The sequence below is a fragment of the Rhinoderma darwinii genome, chromosome 5 (assembly GCF_050947455.1).
Source record: "Rhinoderma darwinii isolate aRhiDar2 chromosome 5, aRhiDar2.hap1, whole genome shotgun sequence".
In the NCBI taxonomy this organism is placed as follows: domain Eukaryota; kingdom Metazoa; phylum Chordata; class Amphibia; order Anura; family Rhinodermatidae; genus Rhinoderma; species Rhinoderma darwinii.
The window spans coordinates 308,869,345-308,894,507 of record NC_134691.1 but is presented as its reverse complement, the minus strand read 5'-3'; the positions used below and the strand labels follow the sequence as shown (position 1 = coordinate 308,894,507).

Sequence of the window (25,163 nt, the reverse complement as noted above, 5' to 3'; positions counted from 1 at the left end):
CACAATAGGCTACATCATAAATATTTTTTAATCAGGGAAAGTACATTAAACTAATATCGCTTATCTATAGGTCTTAGAAAACAAATTTGAAAAAAAGACCTGTAATAACACTTCAAAAATATTTATAATTCTAAAAATCTAGGTAAAAAATAAAGAACTATGACCTATCCAAAGAGCCACAGCTCCAGTCTATTAATAAACATACAAAAACATTTTAAAGTTGTATTATCTTTACACCATTCAGCCATAATATTAAACACACCTGCCTAATATTGTGTAGATCTCCCTCATGCCGCCAAACAGCTCTAACCCTTTGAGGCATGGACCACACCACACCTCTGAAGGTGTTCTGTGGTCTCTGGCACCAAGACATTAGCAGCAGATGCTTTAAGCCCTGTAAGATTCGAGTTGGAGCATCCATGGCTTGGACATGTTCTTCCAGCACATCCCACAGATGTGCAATTGGATTTTGTAGGTCAAATCAATGCCTTGAGCTCTTTGTCATGTTTCTACCACCATTTCTGAACAATTTTTGCAGTGCGCATTATCTTTCTGAAAGAGGCCACTGCCATTGGGGAATACCATTACTATAACAGGGTGTGCTTGGTCTGCAGCCATGTTTGGGTAGGTGATACATGTCAAAGTAACATCCACATGTAGACCAGGACCTATGGTTTCCCAGCAGAACATTGCCCAGAACATCACACTGCCTCCGCCAACTTGCCTTTTTCCCATAGTGCATCCTGGAGCCATTTCTTCCCCCAGGTAAGCGACGCACATGCACCTGGCCATACAAATGATTTAAAATAAAGCATAATTTATCAGCTCAGGTCACTTTTTTCCACTGCTTCATAGTCCAGTTCTCATGCTCACGTGCCCATTTCAGGTGCTTTTGATAAAGAACTAAGCTACGCAGCCCCAAACGCAGCAAGCTGCAATGCATTGTGTGTTCTGACACTTTCCTATAATATCCAGTAACTTTTTTAGCAATTTAGGCTACAGTAGGTATTCTGTGGGATTGGATCAGACAGGCTAACCTTCTCTCCTCACACGCATTAATGAGGTTTAGGTGCACCTGACCCTGTCACCGATTGTTCTTCCTTGGACCACTTTTGGTGGATACTAACCTTTTTAAACAGGAAACACCCCACAAGACCTGCTGTTTTGGAGATGCATTGACCAAGTCGTCTAGTCATCACAATTTGGCCCTTGTCAAAGAAACTTAGATTCTTACACTTGCCCATTTTTCCTTCGAACACATTAACTTCAAGAACCGACTGTTCACTTGCTGCCTAATATATCCCAACCCCTGACTGGTGCCATTGAGATAAACATTGTTATTCACCTGACCTATAAGGGGGTTTTAATGTTATGGATGGACAGTATATCTGATCAATTACAGTAAAAAAATAATATTCATCAAAGGGTGCTATATTAAGCTGAATTCACGTATAGTTAAGATACTGTATAGCAGACCTATCACGCCAAACATCACCGCAAAAATGCATGTATAATACCATGTTTGAATCTCTATAAATTAAACAAGTGTTAGTTTACAATATTTGAATCTGGCCTTCCAAATGTTAGGGCTGATGTAGTAGGGATATCCAATATCCAAAATAGAGACTCCAAAAGACACATGAAATCAAACCCACCGCCCCCTAGCCTAACCCTAGAAGAACAATATTCTATTTTCCCTCATTCTACCTCTAACTATTAGAAGAGAATAATGCAGCTTTTCTCCGGCATCTTAAATGTAGAACTCATTGTCTGCAGGCAGTAACTCTGATAACTTTATGTCCCTTGATCTTTGTCCAGACATCACATAATGAGTTGTGGCCAGACTAGATTCAGTAGAAGCTATAGTTATGTAGTTCATTCCCAATTGGGAGCTGCAGGTCTAAGACACAGGAGAGACTGCAGACGGTGCTCTATGCAGCAGGATGCATGTCACAGGCAGTGTACAAACTCCAGCCCACTACAGGGAGGGGAGGAGATGAATGGTTGGCTACAGCCTTATATCATCTACAGAAAGGATTCTGGAAGAGATTCAATGACAACAACAAAATACATGTACATGAATACATGTACATGAAAAAATGTACAGTTGTCACTCCAGTTGCATTCCCGGATTGTTATTATGAAACGACTCAGGAACATACTACCAGATATTTTATTATTTAAAAACCTACTAGAGACAGCAGTGACATCAGAAATCATGATTACAAGGAAGAATTCACATTGGAAACTTTGGTTTTCATTGAAGTTTTTTTTTAATTGTCAAGGATATGGTTGAATGAGCTCGAAAAGTCTTGAGGGCTGGATTTTCCCATATGGAATGTACTTGAAAAGTCACATTTTGTTGAGCCAGACATGTGCTCAGAGCAGTGGTCATCTTAGTTGGTAATCCAATGTGCATTACCCAGAAGGGGGTGACAATGAGCAAAAGAGAAAGCTGCTTCCAGATTAAAAATGAAGGCCCCATGCACACGAAAATCCACGGGAAAATTGCATCTCCATTCATTCCTATGGGGCCATGCGCACGACCGTGGTTTCCACAGTCCGTGAATGGCACAGGAGCCCGCTTCGCAGAAAGAACGGGCATGCATTATTAGGGCCGTGTTCTACGGTCCAGGCTCATAGCAAATAATGGGCGCGGCCATGTGCACGGCCCGCGATGTGCCGGTGGCTTGCGGGTGATACTCCGCCCCCGGCCCACCCGAAAATCACGCCCGTGCACATGGCTACGGACGTGTGCATGAGGCCTAATTGAACTTTTTGGAAGAAAACCCTTTAAAAAGAAATTCAACAATCTCTTCATGTAACTATCAATTGTAACTGACGTTTCTCTTTACATCAAATATTCTCTGTTATCAATTCCAAAATAATTTTGCTGATCTTCCCACCTCGCTGAAAGATATACATAGACCTACACATGAACATGTACTCTTTATACTCTTTCCCAACAAATTAGATTTCTTATGCCATTCTTGGTAACAAAATATATACTTTTTATCAAGCATGTTGTAAAAAAAATAAAGTTTCAAATGTTTGAAAGTAGAATAACCTTCAGGAAAAACAATATTATCTCTTCAAATGTAGCATGGAGAATCGGATGACTGGTTTTTCTGAGCCCTTTCGACCTAGAGACACAGGCATTGTCATTATTAGTGATGCATTATCGTTCTGAGGACGGAGAGCATGATGATCACACAAGCCCATTTAACTCTTCCGTGCATGATAACGCATCACCATACTGTAGAAAATGAGATATGCTCTAAGAGTTTGAAAGATAATGAAAAATTGAATATATTGCAAGACACTAGGTATGTAAAGTACACTTAGGAACTGGTGCCTTGCACATAAACAGAGTTCTAATAGAAAATGCATTTTTCATAGATATATTAGCTTTTATATTTTCACTAAACTTTTAACGATAATAATATGCAGTGATAGGAAGTTTAAAATTAGGTGTATTGACCTCAAAGTTAAAACCTATTTTGCATTTCCTCAAAATGGTGATAATGAGATTTTATATTAAGAATAAGGCTCCACAGCAAAGTAAGGTGACGATGACAGACGATTCACGTATAAAAAAATTCCTCCGAGTATCATCTTTATAGTCTGACAAAATGGTCGAAGATCGTCTTGGTGGGCAACATATGTATGATAATGTATCGAGTTATATGGGGTATATGCAGCACACAAGACCATTTATGACACCCGTTGGCTGTGGCATTTTTTGTGCTTTAAAATATTAAGAAAATTGTTATGTATATGTCCCCTATTTACCATCACTTGTTAAAAATGTTTTGGTCAGCAGAGCCTAAAAAATATCTCAGTGTCTACATGTATATGGGGCATTTATACAGATTAGAACATTTATAGAGGATCTGTCACCAGTGAAAACTTTTATGCAAAAGTCTCAGAGGGTAATTGTAACGTCATATTCTAGGATTCTCGGAACCCTGTGAGTGTGACTGGGGATTTCAGTTACAAGTTTGTATCCAACTTTTCTCATTAATTTGCGGGGGATGTTTATTAAGTTGAACTTTAGTCCAGCTACTCCATTGAAATTAACCTCCCCAGGTCGAATATATGACATGAAAAAAAAAGAATATGTCAAGGGGAAAATTATTATCATTTAATCATAAAGTCTTAAAAGAACAAAGATACTAGAAAAAAATCTAAGATACAAAAATGCTTTGACAGCCTTATTGCATGTTTTATTTGAAGTATTAAAACGTTACCTGAAGCTGAATCACCAATTAGTCACCAGTATTTATCCACAATCAAACTTTTTTTTAATAAAGAATCCAAATGGAACTGATTTTACAAGAGTAAAAAGTAAAATTTTTTAATGCATTAACATCAATGAATATATCTCTATAGATCATGTTTTCCTATTAAAGACAATGGTAACCGACTTGAAAAAAAAAACCTGATATGTAAATAATGCACAATAAAAAGAATGAGATGATCCATGTCTGGTCAATGCCAAAAAATGTATGGCTATTTGGTCTTTGCAGTTCATGCCCACAGAAAGGTTTGGTGGGTAGATGAACTGTTGAGATAGGTAAGTAAATTGTTTCAAGACTCATGGCTGTATTCTCCACTAGAAACATTGAGTAATACAGCATGCTTTGGAGCATCCTATATGTTGTTTCTCATGGATTCTGTATGAAATCATGAGAAAAAATCCCTGTGTGTATCCGTATGAAATTAGGGAAACATAAAAGTACAGAATGGGCCTGTAGGCCTCATATTACGTAATAGAGCTGTGTGTATGGCCCTCACTCCAAACATTTTTTTTAAATAAAATTTCTGCTAAATTAGTAACATTTTTATAATAAACCTTTTTAAGTTTTAACCCCTTGGTGCCATCCACTGTACATTTATGACACTGGTGCTAGGTAGTTAACCCGTTAGTAACCGCTCCATAGTGTTTTTACGGCGGCCACTAATGGGCTTTAGTTCGATGCAATAGGATTTTTACGGCACTGCATTGGAATAAATCAACAGAGCAGGGAGCCATTAAATCTCCTTGCTCTCAGCTGCCAGATGTAGCTGAGGGCTGGGGGCATCACTGTTCGAACGTGTGAGATCGATATTAGTGTCGCTCTCACCCGTTTAACCCCTCAGATGCGGCGCTCAATAGCGAGTGCCGCATCTGAGTTGTTTTGGAGAGAGGGAGGGTTGGAGCTCTCTCCCGCCGACACCCGGCGATAAGATAGCCAAATGTCTGTCTTCTATGGCAGCCGGGGGCCTAATAAAGACCCCCAGGTCTGCCTGTAGTGTATGCCTCCTAGGTCATACCTGTGGCATGACCTAGCAGATGCCTGTCCGTTTTACACGGACAGGCAGTAATACACTGCAATACAGAAGTATTGTAGTGTATTATAAATGTGATCGTATGATCGCATATTGAAGTCCCCTAGTGGGACTAGTAAAAAAGTTTAAAAAAAAGTTTAATAAAAAGTGGATTTTTTTTTTTAAAGAAAATGAAAAACCCACTTTTTCCCCTTACAAACTGCTTTATTATTAAAAATCTAAATAAAGTTAAAAAGTTACACATCTTTGGTATCGCCGTGTGCGTAACGACCCCGACTATAAAGTTATTACATAAGTTAACCAGCACGGTGAACGTCGTAAAAAATAAAATAAAAAACCTTGCAAAAATTGCTGTTTTCTTTGAATCCAGCCTAAAAAAAAATGTGATAAAAAGTGAACAAAAAGTCGCATCTACTCCAAAATGGTACCGATACAAGTCGTCCCACAAAAAAAAAGCCATCATACAATTGTATTGGCGAAAAAATAAAAAAGTTATGGCTCTTCAAATATGGAGACGCAAAAACAAATAATTTTGAAAAAAAGTGTTTTCATTGTGTAAAAGTAGTAAAACATACAAAATCTATATAAATTTGGTATCGTTGCAATCGCAACAACCCGCTGAATAATGTTATTGTGTTATTTATACCACACGGTAAACGGCGTAAATTTAGGATGCAAAAAAAGTGTGGAGAAATTGCAGTTTTTTTTCTATTCCCCCCCCCCCCCCCCAAAAAAGTTAATAAAAGTTAATCAATAAAATCTATGTACCCCAAAGTGGTGCTATTAAAAATTACAACTTGTCCTGCAAAAAACAAGACCTTATACAGCTATGTCGACGCAAAAATAAAAAAGTTATAGCTCTTGGAATGCGACGATGGAAAAATGTAAAAATAGGCTGGTCATTAAGGGGTTAATGCCAAGTGCTATAAATGGACTGTGAGGAGATGGTGTTGGCACAAGGATATGTATATTACAGCTGTTGCTGTGCTGCAACAGTGAGTATCAGAAAAGACTCTAATCCCGGACATTAACATGCATTATAAACTGCAATACAAAAGTATTGCAGTGTATTATATCAGCAATAAAGCAATTGCATGGTCAAATCGCTTAGTCAAACTAAAAAATAATTATAAGAATAGTTAAATATAAAAAAAGAAAAAAACCACACAAAAACATTTTCCCATTAAAAAATGATAAAATAGGTACACATAATTGGTAGTGACCCATACTATAAAATGTAATGCTTTATTTATCCTGCACAGTAAATGCCGTAAAAAGAAACAGAAAAAAAAAACATTCCCAGAATTTCAGTTTTTTGTTTATCCCACCTCCCAAAAAGGAAAAAAAAATAATCAAAAAAGATTTAGGTACCCTAAAATGGTACCAATAAAAACTACAGGTAATCCTGCAAAAAAACAACAGTAAAACATTAAGAAAAAACTATATCAATTTGGTATTGCTTCAATCATATCAACCCGCAAAAAAAGTTTACATCTCATTTATACCAAACAATGAATGTTGTAAAAACAAAACCTTAAAAAAGGATTGCGTAATTGCAATAGTTTTTTTTTTCAGTTCATTAAATGTACCCCACAATGGTGCCAACAACTCGCCCCACAAAAAACAAATCCTCACACTACATCAACGGAAAAATTTAAAAGTTATGGCTCTTGGAACCCTCTGATGCAAAAATCACCTTAGGGCCCAAAATAGCTGCATCATCACAGGATTAATGTAAAATGTAGGTAATTTTTGATTTTTTTTATATGAAAAAATATGTTTCTTTAATATAATCTAACACTTAATCAAAAATAAAAAGATGAAATCCTCTCCATTCCTACTTCTTTCCCATCAATTATTATGACATATGTACATGTTATAACCTCTTCTACTCTCCCTTAAAATCAAGATGTTCTTGTGCCAAGGAGATCCTGTTTAATCAACCCACATCCCCTCTTATAATCAACTCTTACTTCCCTCTTCTCGACTTGTTACGTTGCAGAAAAGATTAATGGGCATATAATGGTTTAATAACACAGTGCTGTGAGTTCCTAATCACCAGCCCCAAAGGCTCACGGCTCTCCTTCATTCCACAACCTCTACTGTAACTCGCAGGAACACTCCAGGAAGTAAGAGCTTCTCAAAACCAAACGTTGCTCGGTTGTGGATGGTGCTCTATGGAGTTAACAAGTAAAACTGTTTGTCCTTTGGGTCACCTGCTCTACATATTTTATACAGATTAATGGATATTCTATCTCTGAAGTAGCTCCATGGTCCACCTGGTGTACTAAAATAGCAAAGATACGCAGAACGGGAACATACAGTCCAGGACAGACAAATTGCATTCCTATTTTTAGTCTACTTTGTACATTTTATTGGCCAACATGAAGAGGTGAAGGGAAAAGAATCCATATTTTTATTTTAACCTCTTTCGGCGTAATGGAAGTGGGTCTTTTAATTATTTTTTTAATAGATCCTAAACATTTTGAATATTTAAAAATAATTAAAACATATTAAATAACTAAAGACGCACTGTTCACATCTCCATTGGAGGCTCCGTCACATCTTTCCTAACAGAAAAATGAATGCAGCTTGCAACGCACCATAATGAAACCTGACTTACCCTATTTTAAGTCAATGGGGTCCATCAGGTGCCGTTGGTGTCCGTTGTGTGACAGATTCGGCACTCTTTAAATTTTGATGTTCTGCTCCTATGACAGAGCAGAACAACGTAATTGATGTTGCAGCAGGAGGCATAACCTTGATAAACGGGCTCAATACACGGGTGTAGTTTAACATTACCGATAATAATAACAGAACATTCACATATGCTACAGATGTAGCCGTCTTTATCTTGACTTTTAACGCATTAAATACACAGTGGAAAGATCCTTTATCTTGACTTTTTGAATAACTTTTCAATGGCTTTTGTTGTGTGATATCACGCTGCAGCGAGTTATCACAGTCAAGATAAAGATGGCGACATCCGTATAACTATTTGGGTTATAGTCTATCCTATATAGTGCATATAGTAACCCCATATATATATATATATATATATATATATATATATATAGCATAGAGCACACTCCTTAGATTATACTAGTAATAAATCTAAGTGGCAACAGACAAAAACAAATAAAATATCATCTTTATTCAAATAATTTAAAAATATAAAAGTACAAGAAAGAAAATGGCAACACCACCAAAATATATACATAAAATGTGATTATAATCACTACATAAACTCCAAAATCAATTAATGTGCGGGCTGGGCACTGTTTACAGAAAAAACATCCCCCCATCATGTACCGAAAGGCAGCTCCATATCATAGATCATAAACAGAAGAACAAGCAGAGCACATAGCCAAATAAATAAAATTACATAAATCTTTTATTGAACATATATAACAAACAATGTTAAAAAATTACATAAGGACATGACTCCAGTGAGAAATGATGGAGCAAGAGATAAAGGGTACCGAGGTATAAATACTATAAGTAAAAGTACTTGTTTGAATGCGTGTATATATAGATGAAAGTAAGTTCCCCTTTCCTAATCCACAGATCCCTAGAATGGGTATCATAGGGTAAAGAAAGGGGAAGGAGAGATTGAATGTAAATGTCAGTGTAAAGGATCTGCCAGGCACAGCTTCGGGGTTAACTCCCATAATTAATCAGTCAGCACCTGAATCTACATCCCTGAGACTGACTCCAGCTTCCACCACTCAGGCTGGCAGGCTTAGGAGTGGGAGAGCCTATCGCAACCTGGCCAGACTCAGCTAGCTCCCGCCCTAGGTCTATTTAAGCCTGCCCTTCCTGTCCCTCGGTGCTTGTGATTCTTTTCGTGTGGTTTCCTGGCCCAGCTACAGCTCCTTCTATTTTGATCCTGCTCCATACAGACCCTGGCTTACTGACTACTCTTCTGCTCTTTGTTTGGTACCTCGCACACTCCTGGCTTGACTCGGCTCGTTCACCACTCTGGTTGCTCACGGTGTTGCCGTGGGCAACTGCCCCTTTCCCTTGCTTGTATTCCCTTGTAGGTTTGTCGTGTTTGTCGTGCACTTACTGAGCGCAGGGACCGCCGCCCAGTTGTACCCCGTCGCCTAGGGCGGGTCGTTGCAAGTAGGCAGGGACAGAGTGGCGGGTAGACTAGGGCTCACTTGTCCGTTTCCCTACCCCCCGTCATTACATAATCACAAGCCCATACCTAGTCTACCCTGGTCCTTGACACCACTATGGACCCCCGTGAGACCCTGGCTCAGCAAATGCAGGGTCTCTCCCTACAGGTCCAGGCCCTGGCTCAGAGGGTCAACCAGCCTGATGCTACCTTGGTAGTTCCCCTCACCTCACCTCTTGAACCCCACCTCAAGTTGCCCAACCGGTTCTCAGGGGACCGGAGGGCTTTTCTCTCCTTTCGGGAGAGTTGTAGGCTTTACTTTAGTTTAAAGCCCCATTCCTCAGGTTCTGAGAGTCAGCGGGTGGGTATAATTATGTCCCGGCTCCAGGAAGGGCCCCAAGAGTGGGCCTTCTCCTTGGCTCCTGATGCCCCTGAACTTTCCTCCGTTGATTGTTTCTTTTCTGCTCTCTGACTTATTTATGACGAGACTGACAGGACTGCCTTTGCCGAGAATCAGCTGGTGACCTTACGTCAGGGTAAGAGACCTGTTGAGGAGTATTGTTCTGACTTTAGGAAGTGGTGCGTAGCTTCTCGGTGGAATGACCCTGCCTTAAGGGTTTAGGTTGGGTTTGTCGAATGCCCTGAAAGACCTGCTAGTTAGCTATCCCTCTTCTGACTCCCTAGACCAGGTTATGGCTTTAGCGGTACGACTTGACCGACGTCTCAGGGAACGACAACGTGAACGTTTATGTGTTTTCTCCTCCGACTCCCCCATGATGCCTCCCGAAGTTCCGTTGCTTCGTTCCTCCCCAAAAGACTCAGAGATACCTATGCAACTCGGGGCCTCCGTGTCCCCCCAACAACGTAGAGAATTCCGCAGGAAGAATGGTCTCTGCTTCTACTGTGGGGATGACAAGCATCAAGTGAACAACTGTCCTAAGCGTAAGAATGCAGCCAGAGAACTTCCGCGCCTAAGTGATCATCGGGGAGGTCACTTGGGCGCACAGGTTTTTCCCGTAAATAGGAAACGTACTAAGATCTTGCTTCCCTTTCAGGTCTCTTTTGGTGGTAGGTCTGCTACCGGCAGTGCCTTCGTGGATTCAGGGTCCTCTACTAATATCATGTCTGTGGAATTTGCTATGTCTCTTGCTATGCCTTTGATTGACTTGCCTAAACCTGTCCCGGTAGTGGGTATCGACTCCACTCCTCTTGCTAATGGTTATTTTACACAGCATACCCCTGTTTTTGAACTCCTTGTTGGCTCCATGCATTTGGAGCAGTGCTCTGTACTGTTGATGCAGGGATTATCGTACGATTTGGTTCTAGGCCTTCCCTGGTTGCAGTTGCATAATCCCACGTTTGACTGGAATACTGAGGAGCTAACCAAATGGGGTAATGAATGTTTTACGTCATGTTTTTCTGTTAATTCTATTTCTCCCCCTGAGGAGGCGAACACGCTACCCGAGTTTGTTCAGGACTTCGCTGATGTTTTCTCTAAGGAGGCCTCCGAAGTGTTACCTCCTCATAGAGAATACGATTGCGCTATCGAATTGGTACTAGGAGCTAAGCTTCCTAAGGGTAGGATATTTAATCTTTCTTGTCCCGAACGTGAAGCCATGAGAGAGTATATCCAGGAATGCCTGGCCAAGGGTTACATTCGTCCCTCTACTTCTCCGGTAGGTGCTGGCTTCTTCTTCGTAGGGAAGAAGGATGGTGGTCTTAGGCCAAGCATTGACTACCGTAGCCTGAATAAGGTCACGGTAAGGAACCAGTATCCCCTTCCTTTGATTCCTGATCTCTTCAATCAGGTTCAGGGGGCCCAATGGTTCTCTAAGTTGGATCTACGGGGGGCGTATAACCTTATCCGCATCAAAGAGGGGGATGAGTGGAAGACTGCGTTTAACATGCCCGAAGGCCATTTCGAATACCTCGTCATTCCCTTTGGGTTGTGTAATGCCCCTGCGGTCTGCCAGAATTTCATAAATGAGATTTTGAGAAATTACCTGGGGATATTTCTTGTAGTGTACCTTGATGACATACTGGTGTTTTCCAAGGACTGGTCCTCCCACATTGAGCATGTCAGGAAGGTGCTCCAGGTCCTTCGGGAAAACAAACTGTTTGCCAAAACCGAAAAATGTGTGTTTGGGGTACAGGAAATACCATTTTTGGGTCAAATCCTCACTCCTCATGAATTCCGCATGGACCCCGCCAAGGTTCATGCTGTGGCGGAATGGGTCCAACTGCCTCCCTGAAGGCGTTACAGTGTTTTTTGGGGTTCGCTAATTATTACAGGAGATTTATTGCTAACTTCTCGGTCATCACTAAGCCTCTTACGGACCTCACTCGCAAAGGAGCTGATCTCCTCCACTGGCCTCCTGAGGCTGTCCAGGCTTTTGAGGTCCTTAAGAGGTGCTTTATCTCGGCCCCGGTGCTGGTTCAGCCCAACCAAATGGAGCCATTTATCGTGGAAGTTGACGCATCTGAGGTGGGAGTGGGGGCTGTCTTGTCCCAGGGTACCAGGTCCCTCACCCATCTCCGCCCCTGTGCCTACTTCTCCAGGAAGTTTTCGCCAACTGAGAGTAACTATGATATTGGCAACCGCGAACTCTTAGCCATTAAATGGGCATTTGAAGAGTGGCGCCACTTCCTGGAGGGGGCTAGGCACCAGGTAACGGTCCTTACCGACCACAAGAATCTGGTTTTCCTAGAATCTGCCCGGAGGCTAAACCCGAGACAAGCTCGATGGGCGTTATTTTTTACCAGATTCAATTTTTTGGTTACCTATAGGGCTGGGTCTAAAAATATTAATGCTGATGCACTGTCGCGTAGCTTCATGGCCAGCCCTCCTTCGGAGGAAGAGCCTGCTTGTATTTTGCCTCCAGGTATAATCATTTCCTCGATCGATTCTGATTTAGTCTCTGAAATTGCTGCTGATCAAGGTTCAGCTCCCGGGAACCTTCCTGAGAACAAGCTGTTTGTTCCCCTGCAATTCCGGCTAAGGGTACTTAGGGAAAATCATGACTCCGCACTATCTGGTCATCCAGGCATCCTGGGTACCAAACACCTCATTACTAGAAACTATTGGTGGCCTGGGTTGCCTAAAGACGTTAAGGCCTACGTCGCCGCTTGTGAGGTTTGTGCTAGGTCCAAGACTCCCAGGTCCCGACCAGTGGGCTTACTGCGTTCGTTGCCCATTCCCCAGAGACCTTGGACACATATCTCCATGGATTTTATCACCGATTTGCCTCCATCCTAAGGCAAGTCGGTGGTGTGGGTGGTAGTAGACCGCTTCAGTAAGATGTGCCACTTTGTGCCCCTCAAGAAACTACCTAACGCCAAGACGTTGGCTACCTTGTTTGTCAAACACATCCTGCGTCTCCATGGGGTCCCTGTCAATATTGTTTCGGACAGAGGGGTACAATTTGTTTCATTGTTTTGGAGAGCCTTCTGTATGAAGTTGGAGATTGATCTGTCCTTCTCCTCTGCCTTCCATCCTGAAACCAATGGCCAAACTGAGAGGACTAATCAATCTCTAGAACAATATTTAAGGTGTTTTGTCTCTGACTGTCAATATGATTGGGTCTCATTCATTCCCCTCGCCGAATTTTCCCTTAATAACCGGGTCAGTAACTCGTCAGGGGTCTCCCCCTTTTTCTGTAATTTTGGGTTTAATCCACGGTTCTCCTCCGTTTCACCTGGTAGTTCCAACAATCCCGAGGTAGAGGTCGTTCATCGGGAACTGTGCACAGTCTGGGCCCAGGTTCAGAAGAACCTAGAGGCGTCCCAGAGCATACAAAAAACTCAGGCTGATAGAAAACGTTCTGCTAACCCCCTGTTTATGGTCGGGGATCTGGTGTGGTTGTCGTCTAGGAACTTGCGTCTCAAGGTTCTGTCCAAGAAGTTTGCTCCCCGGTTTATTGGGCCGTATAAGGTCATTGAGGTCCTCAATCCTGTCTCCTTCCGGCTGGAGTTACCCCCGTCTTTTCGTATACACGACGTGTTTCATGCCTCCCTCCTTAAATGCTGCTCCCCGTCCTTGGCTCCCTCGAGGAGACCTCCTGTTCCCATTCTCACCCCTGAGGGGGTGGAATTCGAGGTGGCCAAGATTGTGGACAGCAAGATGGTCCAAGGCTCCCTCCAGTACCTGGTCCATTGGAGAGGATACGGGCCCGAGGAGAGGACTTGGGTACCCGCCCGGGATGTTCACGCTGGGGTATTGGTCAGGAGGTTCCACCTGCGTTTCCCCAGTAAGCCAGGTCCACTTAGAAAGGGTCCGGTGGCCCCTAATAAAAGGGGGGGTACTGTAAAGGATCTGCCAGGCACAGCTTCGGGGTTAACTCCCATAATTAATCAGTCAGCACCTGAATCTACATCCCTGAGACTGACTCCAGCTTCCACCACTCAGGCTGGTAGGCTTAGGAGTGGGAGAGCCTATCGCAACCTGGCCAGACTCAGCTAGCTCCCGCCCTCGGTCTATTTAAGCCTGCCCTTCCTGTCCCTCGGTGCTTGTGATTCTTTTTGTGTGGTTTCCTGGCCCAGCTACAGCTCTTTCTATTTTGATCCTGCTCCATACAGACCCTGGCTTACTGACTACTCTTCTGCTCTTCGTTTGGTACCTCGCACACTCCTGGCTTGACTCGGCTCGTTCACCACTCTGGTTGCTCACGGTGTTGCCGTGGGTAACTGGCCCTTTCCCTTGCTTGTATTCCCTTGTATGTTTGTCGTGTTTGTCGTGCACTTACTGAGCGCAGGGACCGCCGCCCAGTTGTACCCCGTCGCCTAGGGCGGGTCGTTGCAAGTAGGCAGGGACAGAGTGGCGGGTAGACTAGGGCTCACTTGTCCGTTTCCCTACCCCCCGTCATTACAGTCAGTGCATATTTCAATAGTAAACGATAATGATCTTACCCATTCAAAACAGAAACTCGGTACAGGCTCCTCACAAGAACCCCGACGCGCGTTTCGCTTGCGGTGCTTCCTCAGTGGGTGTGTGTGTGATTATATAAATTCATAATATTTTCCATAGCTGCTTAATTGGAATAATTTAAAAAAAAAATGCTCCTGTGTTTGGATATTGCTGCTACATACTTTTTATGGTGCCTCTTGTTCTTCCATGTAAACCTTTGAAAGTGATATTTAAAAATAAATAAAGTGTTTGCAACTTTCAAATTAGTTTTTATTAAAAATTATCTTTACTTTATGATATACAGCTGCTCTGTATTCTGTGTACAGAGCAGCTGTATATTATGCTAAATCCTGTACTTGTTAGGTCCGCGGGACTGACGGGTTCAGTGTCAGCGGAGACACGCAGGATTGAGCTGCTATCGATCACATCTAAATTCAGATAGATTACAGGTGGATCCTGTGTGACAGAGACACGCAGGACCCGCCTAACACTGAACTAGTCCGTTCCGCGGACCAGACGGGTACAGGATTCAGCAAACGATAAGGCCGCTCTGTATACAGGATATATTCAGCTGTATCTCAAAAAGTTGAAACAATTTTTAATAAAAACTAATTTGAAAGTTGCACGAAACACAGTGACCGACATATTTATTTAAAAAAATATATATAATTTCGAAGTTGCACCAATTCTTATTGACTGGCCTGCCCAATAGCAGCTGATTATTAGAAAAATTCTGCAAAGAATTTGTTTTAACGGCCGTCACACGGATGTATTCAACGTTCTTGTGAATAAGCCCTTAGGAAATTTTTCCATTCTTCCTGGTCAGTTCCTACTTTTGATTAAAAAAAAAAACATACAGGAAAGCCAACTAATACATGGTAAGAAATCAGCGCTATTAAGCCACTGTATGGAAGTTGTATTCAGCCACTTTATGGTGATATTACTCAGTCAAAGTGCGGGTATTGTCAATGAAAGTAGAAATAATTCAGAAGGACGTGGGGGGGGGGGGTTGTATGTCCACCCTGTTACTTATATTCTCTAGACATGGCTCTTAATTAATGACCAGCGCTAAGAGGAATTTATGCAGGAGAGTGAATTTAGTTCTGCATGTATCACTGTTTTTGGTACACAGAGTTAGAGTCCCTTGAACAACAGTGTTAGGCCATGACCGGATGTGGCGTATTTCTTCCGCAACTGTCCGCATCAATGCCGCACATAATCTGCGTTGCAGATTCTGTTGCGGCTCTGCCTAAAATGGGCATTAAATTGATGCGAACTAGCCGTTGCGTATTGAGGTGAAAGTACTCAGTAATCAGTGCAGGATAGAGAGAAGGGACAGCCCTTTCCCTAGTAAAAGTAAAAGAAATTCATACTTACCCGGCCGTTGCCTTGGTGACGCATCCCTCTCTTGACATCCAGCCCGACCTCCCTGGATGACGCGGCAGTCCATGTGACCGCTGCAGCCTGTGATTGGCCTGTGATTGGCTGCAGCCGTCACTTGAACTGAAACGTCATTCCGGGAGGCCGGACTGGAGGAAGAAGCAGGGAGTTCTCGGTAAGTAGGAACTTCGATTTTTTTTACAGGTTGATGTATATTGTGATCAAAAGTCACTGTTCAGGGTGCTGAAACAGTTACTGACGATCGTTTAACTCTTTCAGCACCCTGGACAGTGACTATCTCCTGACGTCGCCTAGCAACGCTCCCGTAATTACGGGTGCACACACGTAGTCACCCGTAATTACGGGAGCCCCTTTGACTTCTATGGGACTGCCCGTGCCGTAATAACGGCCCGTGATTACGGGCGTTTTTACGTTAGTGTGCATGGGGCCACAGTCTGGCTGTAGACCTAGAAATACATAGGTCCAGCCAGAATGAAGAAATGTCATGTTCGTAAAACAAATACGCTACGCAACACACATAACATCTGCGGACTTCATTGCGGAATTTTTACTCTCCATTGAAGTCAATGGAGAAATTCCACAATAAGTCTGCAACAAGTCCGCTACACGTCCGCAACAGCCAGTGTATGCTGCGGACACCAAATTCCGCACCGCAGCCTATGCTCCGCAGCGGAGTTTTCCGCAACGTGTAAACGAACCTCACTAAAAAGCTGTGGAAAGAAATGGAGAAACGTGTACGGTGCGGATTTCCGCAGCGGACTGTCCGCAGCGGAATTCCAGAGCGACGTCTGGTCATGCCCTTAGGGCTGTTTGGTGGGTGCATTTAGTGTTAGCTTGTTTGATAACTCAATGGCTTCTAAATGATGCCCTTGCTTTATAATTGCATGTACTGTGGCAAGTTCACATAAAATAACAAAAGTCGTTTTTAACTAAACTGGCAAAAGTGTATAAAATTGTGCAATAATTAACACAAAGTATAAATGCTACCTTGTTAGTACTTATTATAGTATATTATATCATGCCGTATGTTAATCTTTGGAAGTGAACATTGAATTCCATTACTGCTACTGTTATTATTAAAAATAAAAAAAATAAAAAATAATGAGCGTCTAATATCATGTGAACACTAATCAGTTTGCTGTCACATTTTTAGACCTAGTGAAATTGTCTTATATTAGCTGAAATCCAGCTATTTATATCAAATTTTATATGTAAGATGATCAGTGTTACACTTAATTATGTAGCAGCACAGGAAAGGAATTGCAATTATTAGAATATTCATAAAAATAAACTCAATATAAACACACAACAAATGAACATAATCAGGTTTTTATACAGCCGTTGAAATTCTATTCCAAGTCTCCAGGACGTCTGAAACCATTTCACGGAGTAAATCAATTTATGGTGGAGAACCATAACTAAATGTATAATTGTTTGGAGTAAGGTGCCTATTTATTAAGACCGGGAGATTATTATTCTTGGAAAAATAGAACAGCTCAAAATGTATTTCAGGACAATTATAGAAACAGACCGGCGACCAAAGAGGAATATGGCTGCTGGAGTGTTACTTGTTTTCTCGTGGTTGTATTGATACCTTAGGCTCTGTATGCTGCAGAACTTTTAGGTTTTCATCAGGGATACTATATTTTTTACAGCTAAAATACTGCAGTCTACAGCGCTATTCTTGCTGTCCAAAATACCAGAACCCTGATGGAAACCCAACGAATTATATTAGGGCATGGCCAGACGTGGCGGAATTGCTGTTGAATTCTGCTGCGGACAGTCCGCAGTGGAAATTTGCAGCAGCCTTTTTTTTCATAGGTTTCTATACATTTTTAGGTAACTTAGGTCAGACGCGGAAAACAACAGTGCGGAATTTAGACTGTGGTGCAGAATTTTCCCACTGCAGCATATCCTGCTGTGATATCCGCAACGACTGAATTAGTTGTCAAATATGAAAATGTTTCTGCAAATTTGCAACGAATCTGCAGACACTCAGGATTTGTTAGTATCCATTTGAAAATGGATCCACTATAGCTGTCCTGGCTCCATTAATAATAAAAACACGATAATGTACACAGCGCCTAAGACTGTCTGTTTTTTTATCCATCTTTTTCCAATTGCCCAATGACAAATACAGATCAGATGAAAATAGTAGGATAAATATTTTATGCCATGGAGAGGAGACATATATATGGAAAATAATAGAACGTGCTACATAATTAAAATACAGATAAATAAAATACTGCATTGACTAAATGTTCTTTTATCATATGTTTTGTTATACGGCTGTAAAATTGTGGCATTACCGCTAATTGTGGTTTAGCGGGTGGAAAACTGGGGAATTGCCCAAGGCCCCTGCTTCCTAGGGAGCCCCACGTACTGGACCCCCGGGGAGAATGTAAACATTTAAGGGCACATTCAGACGTGGTGGAATTGCTGTTGAATTCCACTGTGGACAGTCCGCATTGGAATTCTACAGCAGCCGTTTTTTACATTTGCTTCTATACATCTTTAGGAAACTTAGTTCAGACGTTGCGGAAAATAACTGTGCGGAATTTAGGCTGCGGTGCAGAATTTCCCCTCCGCAGCATGCTCATTATGTTGCGGAGAAGAAGCGGCATATTGGCCCTTGCAGCATTGGTTAAAAAGTAATAATAAATGAATTGCATAACACAACTAATGCTGACGGATAGGAAATAAATCCTAAAATGTAATTTTTTTTTATCATCTGTCCAGTTTAGTTAGTAGAAACAAAAAAAATAACGTCTAGCAAACACAAGTTGGCACATACACTTAGGCAAGGCTCAACAGTGACGTTTAATCACCCACAAGTTATGATAAAATTGTGGCATTACCACAACTTCGTGTAACTTCAGTGATTCGCAGGTGACTTAGAATTGTGACAAGAATTTTTTTCCCCATAGGGAAACTTTGAGGTAGCACAAGAGTCAAGATAATGTGATGATTTTACTGTGACTCACAGGTGACCCTGTGTCGCTTTGGAGCCCTATCTTAGACTAATATTAAAAATATGTGTTTTTTTTAAGAAAACCGCGCTAGAATGTAGTAAGTAGTATACATAAGAGTATTATAAAAACTAGAGCAGAATAAAAACAGTGGTCTTAGGCCGGGTTCCCGACATTGTGGTGCAGTTTTTCGGACGGAACTTCCAGTGCAGGGTGCAGCGCTCGTAAAAAAAAATAAAAAAATTCATACTTACCCCTCCATCTTCTCTGCGCATAATCCGGCCTTCCTGGATGATGTTGCAGGCCATGTGACGCTGCAGCCTGTGATTGCCAGGAGGCCGCACTGCAGGAGTGCGTTCTGGATAAGTATGATTTTTTTTTATCTTCCGGGGTTGTGATTTTTGCAGCGTAATCGCTGCAATTCCACCATTAAAGTCGCAACAGAGAAAATCAACAAAAACGCAGCATAAATTGACATGCTGCGGATTTAAATTCTACACCGCAGGTCAATTAATTAACGTTTACGCTGCAGTACCGATTTTTCGGATGGAATGTCCTGCGGGTTCTAGGTCAGACATGATGTGTGATTTTTACGCAGCATATCCGTCTCGTGGGAACCCGGCCTTAATCCGCAGGTAAAACCGCAGCGGAAAAACCGCAGCATTTCCGCAGCAATATGCTCAGCAAAAACGCACTATTTGTTGTGGATTTCTGTGACTGATTTATCTGCGTTTGTATTTAGATTCTGCTGCAGATTTTGTGTTGCAGAAAATCTGCAGCATATCCTGTGTGTGAGAATAAACCCGAAGGCTGGGTTCCCACGTAGCGTAAATGCTGCAGAACAACGGAGTTGTGTTCGGAAATTCCGCAGCATTTACAGTAGCAGCAAAGTGGATTAGATTTAGAGAATCTCATGCCCACGCTACTGAATAACCTTTCTAATAATTTTTAGGGGGGAACGAAAAAAAAAAACATGGCGTTCACTGTGCGGGATAAATAACGTGGTCATTTGATATTTTTTTTCTAAGAGGAAAAAAGGTTTTTTTGTTGGGATAGAAAGATAAGTGTCTGTTTTATATATTTATTTCATTTGCTTCAATACAAGTCAAAGGAATCTGATAATGATCAGTCACATCGGGGAAGGGGGTCAGAACTGCAGAATGCTACGCCTTTGAGGTTGGCAAAAATAAACTGAAGCCCAACAAACAAATGCCAAATAAGACACAAAATACAATATTTTCAACTACAGTATTTGTATGAGGGTTGTTACAGGGATTATTTATCATAGGTCTTATTTTTCCATTTCACAAAGTGAATTTGGACCGATTCTGTGAAAATCTGTTGAATCCTGAATCAACTGAACCGTGCAGGCCGCTTCCACTCATCTCTACTCCAATTTTCTGCTTCTCTTTCAAAGCCAGGATTTTTTTTTTCCAATTTACACCTCCATGTTTTCTTTATGTTTGCAGAAAAAAAGCAGTGAGATGCAATGGGGGTTTAGTACTTTAGAAAAATGTAAAAAAAACAAGATTCTTGGATATTTATTGTGCACATTGTTCTTAGATGGCTCATGTTCAGAAATGGATTTTTACTGAATAATCTGATTAAATCCTGATTGGTAGCAGTAAAAGCTGAGCGTATCATCTTCAGTTTCTGTTAGGCCTTGTTCACACAGTGCAGATTGCTGCAGATTTTGCATGCATTTTTTGAGCTAAAACCAGAATTGGATCCAGTACAGCAGACTTATAAGACCTTATTTATATATTTATAATGTTTAGGTGCCGTTCCTGGTTTTGGCTTAAAAAATACATGCAAAATCTGCAGGAAACATTGCACTGTGTGAACAAGGCCTTATACAGCTTCCAAAATGCATATTTCTAATATGTTGACAAACAAATTTTGGGCAATTTGAGTGTGAGGAAAGGCTTATGACAGGTCTAGTCTTTTGATCCTCATCCATTTTTTTTTACAATAATGTAGCAGCCTAGCCAGATTATGAAGACCATATTTTCTATTCTCATTGAGGCATATTTCTGCCATAGGCAGATTGATAATGGCGCCCTGTGGTCACGATTAGTACATCGGGAGCTTTCCTGGAGTACATGATAAATGAGAGCCATGTGAACACAGCCTAATATAGGTGTTACCTTTCACTGTAAGGCCACGTTCAGACGTGGCTGAATTTTTCCGCTGAAAATGTTGGTGCAGATTTGGGGCAATTACATAACGAATCTGCACCAACATTTGCATATTTGAAAGGTAATTCAGACGTTGCTGAATTCACAGCGGACTTGCCACAGATTTCAGTTTTTGCATTGCAAAAGCTGAAATCCGCAGTGAAATTCCGCTTCTTCTCCGCAACAGACAGTGCATGCTGCGGCCTGAGAATTCTGCACCGCAGCCTATGGTCCGCGGCAGAGTTTTCCGCAACGTTTGCACGAAGATAACTAAAAAGGTGTTGAAACCAATGGACAAACTGTCCGCAGCGGAATTCAACAGCAATTCTGCCACGTCTGAACGTGCCCTTATCCTGCCCTCTGGTAATAATGAGATACCTGCCGACTCTTCCTGGAGTGTACACAGCACAAGCTGAAAAATTATCTTCACAAAACAGGAAGTGACGTGGATAATTAAAAGACCAACACCACAAATACAAATATAAAAACTTTATTTAAACAATATAAAAATAGATTCCTGTTGGAATATTTATGTTAATTTTTAATATCTTCGAAAGGCCTGTGAACACTAAATATGCTGGTAAAGTCTGTCTGATGACACGTTAGATATCTCTATATACTGACACCAAGTTTTGTTCCCCTTTTATAACTAGGTACCAGCAGTGCAGAGGTAAAGGAAAACCGAAATGTTAGAAATCGAGAGGACCTCGCTTTATCTACTGACAGACCGAAGGTTGGACCAACCAGTCTTAAACGAAAGAGGCCTTTGGAGGAAGGCAATGGTGGACATTTCTGCAAACTACAGATTATACTAAAGAAACTATCATGGTCAGTCACGCCAAAAAATGCCCTTGTTCAACTTCACGAACTAAAGCCTGATCTGCAATATAGAATAGTTTCACAAACTGGCCCAGTGCACGCCCCTGTGTTCTCTGTCGCGGTGGAAGTAAATGGACTCACTTTTGAGGGCAGTGGACCTACAAAAAAGAAAGCAAAAATGAGGGCAGCCGAGTTGGCTCTTAAATCATTTGTTCAGTTTCCAAATGCTTGTCAAGCGCACTTTGCAATGGGAAACTGCATCAACCCATCAACTGACTTCACATCTGACCAGGCAGACTTCCCAGACACTCTGTTCAAAGAGTTTGAACCATCTACACACAGCGAGCACTTCCCAGGCTATAGCCCAGTTAATAATGAATTGCTTTCCAGTGCATATCGACATGGGAGATTAGTCTGTCACACGTTGGATTTAATGGGCCATACTAAACAAAGCAAGCACAAGATGGCATCCCCAGCTGAGAGTGAGAAGAACCCAGTGGTGATGCTAAATGAGCTGAGACCTGGGCTGAGGTACATCTGCCTTTCGGAAACTGTGGAGAAGCAGCATATCAAACGCTTTGTGATGGCAATGAGAGTTGATGGGAAGACATTTGAAGGTTCAGGACGTAGTAAGAAGTTGGCCAAAGTCCAGGCCGCACAAGCTGCCCTACAGGCGCTCTTTAATATTCAGCTGACCAGCCACGTACCTAACAGGAGTAAATGTAACCACTTATCACAGGTAAGAGATCATGGCCTAGACTTAGATTAAGAAAAACATGGTGATTAAATCATTTTCCTAAATTCGTTTCTTGAGTGATACACTGTGCCTTGTCTTATATGCTTAGTTTTGGTGCTGTAAAATTGTGGAATCATTACATAACACAAAATAATGAAGCAAAATTTTAACAAGAGGTCTAAATTGATGTCATTTCCATTATGCAATTGCTATACAGTGTATGTCACATTTTGTTCCTTTTCTAAATGCACTGCTTTTCTAGACTTACAGTGGTATTCTGGTCCTGAGCTGTATTAAAACTTCTGCTGGTTACTATCGGAAACTGTCAACAAGCTTGTTGACATACACACTCCCAAACAGCTTAGCTGTGCTTGCATAATACAGTAGAGGCAGCTGTTTTATCTACATCTGATTACTTCAAAGTGCTTGGTGTAAAGACTTTTGTTCCCAGAATGCAAATTACCAGAACAATCTTTGTGCGGACATTAAGCCAGTGAGGAATTATGGGAATTTTTATTTTTGAAGCCTGCATAATAGTGAAGGCTGGAGATCAGAAGAAGTTAAGGAAGCACTCTCAGCAAAAATGTTTTGGCCACCCTAACCCCATTTGTAATTAAGGTGGTAAAAATAACACTGTGGTCAGATTCTACAGGGTGGGCCATTTATATGGATACACCTAAATAAAATGGGAATGGTTTGTGATATTAACTTCCTGTTTGTGGCACATTAGTATATGGGAGGGGGGAAACTTTTCAAGCTGGGTATTGACCATGGCGGCCATTTTGAAGTCGGCCATTTTGTATCCAACTTTAGTTTTTTCAATGGGAAGAGGGTCATGTGACACATCAAACTTATCGCGAATTTCCCAAGAAAAATAATGGTGTGCTTGGTTTTAACGTTACTTTATTCTTTCATGAGTTATTTACAAGTTTCTTACCACTTATAAAATGTGTTCAAAGTGCTGCCCATTGTGTTGGATTGTCAATGCAACCCTCTTCTCCCACTCTTCACACACTGATAGCAACACCACAGAAGAAATGCTAGCACAGGCTTCCAGTATCCGTAGTTTCAGTTGCTGCACATCTCGTATCTTCACAGCATAGACAATTGCCTTCAGATGACCCCAAAGATAAAAGTCTAAGGGGGTCAGATCGGGAGGCATTTCTTCTGTGGTGTTGCTATCAGTGTGTGAAGAGTGGGAGAAGAGGGTTGCATTGACAATCCAACACAATGGGCAGCACTTTGAACACATTTTATAAGTGGTAAGAAACTTGTAAATAACTCATGAAAGAATAAAGTAACGTTAAAACCAAGCACAACATTGTTTTTCTTGTGAAATTCTCGATAAGTTTGATGTGTCACATGACGCTCTTCCCATTGAAAAAACTAAAGTTGGATACAAAATGGCCGACTTCAAAATGGCCACCATGGTCAACACCCAGCTTGAAAAGATTCCCCCCTCCCATATACTAATGTGCCACAAACAGGAAGTTAATATCACCAACCATTCCCATTTTATTTAGGTGTATCCATATAAATGGCCCACCCTGTATATTAATTTCTATGAGACTTAAAGAGGCTCTGTCACCACATTATAAGTGGCCTATCTCCTACATAAGGAGATGGGCGCTATAATGTAGGTGACAGTAATGCTTTTTATTTAAAAAAACGATATATTTTTACCATTTTATTAGCGATTTTAGATTTATTCTAATGAGTTGCTTAATGCCCAAGTCAGCCTCATGCACTCCTCATGCACTCCTCATGCACTCCTCTCCATTCATTTACACAGCGCATAGGGATCCTGCTAGATCCTTATGTGCTGTCTTATACTAACACATTAACAATACTGAAGTGTTTAGACAGTGAATAGACATTCCACGGGATGTCTATTCACAATCACAAGCGCTGTGGAGAGCTTTGTGGGTGAGAGTAATACGTTTGAACTAAATTCTGATGGGTATTGGCAACCAGTGCAGTGACTGGCACAGGGTAGAGGCGTTGGTGTAGCGGTTGATCAGAAAGATGAGCCTGGCTGCTGCATTCACTATAGATCGGAGAGGGGAGAGTTTAGTGAAGGGAAGACCAACTAGTAATGAGTTATGACCGTGGAAAAACTCCATAATTGCGGACCGCAATACGGTCCGAAATTACGGACCCGCACGGTTCTATTGGCCGCAGACACCTTTCCGTATTGCTACTGAAGGGTGTCTGTGCCGTAAAACTGTGACGGGAAATATGGAGCATGTCCTACTTTTCGGATTTTATGGGCCGTGCTCCCATACTTTATACAAAAATGCGGTGAGAGACACGCGGGCATCAGTGGTTGGCCGTGCCCGCAACCGTGGGCCGTGATTACGGGCACGGCCGTGTGCATGAGTCCTTACAGTAGTCAAGACGAGAGTGAATCAGATAAACATACCACATAATTATGTCCTGTACAACTGTTATATTAATTTTCACCTACCTGACGAGGAGTAAATAACTGGGAATATGTACACTCTTATGTTGTCTTAGCTGCTCAGCTAATGGAACCATCTTAATTAATTTCAAAGAATAACAAGCAAATGTACAGACACAACCCATGTGAGCATGTAAACATCTCCATTAATGCAGACAGCATCTAACATTAGTTTTATGACTATGCACTGTACGAACTGAACAGTGAAATAGATAGATACAGTGAAGGAAATAAGTATTTGATCCC

The 25,163-nt window shown here is 41.6% G+C and overlaps 1 protein-coding gene across 2 annotated transcripts in view; it reads left to right on the top strand.

The window, feature by feature from the left end:
• ADARB2 (adenosine deaminase RNA specific B2 (inactive)) overlaps nt 1-25,163 on the top strand; it is a 540,786-nt gene that overhangs the window by 365,190 nt on the left and 150,433 nt on the right. For both annotated transcript variants that reach the window (XM_075827434.1, XM_075827433.1), the window contains one exon: nt 21,555-22,459. In XM_075827434.1, coding sequence (XP_075683549.1) covers nt 21,555-22,459 — 905 coding nt within the window. The remainder of the gene's footprint in view (nt 1-21,554; nt 22,460-25,163) is intronic.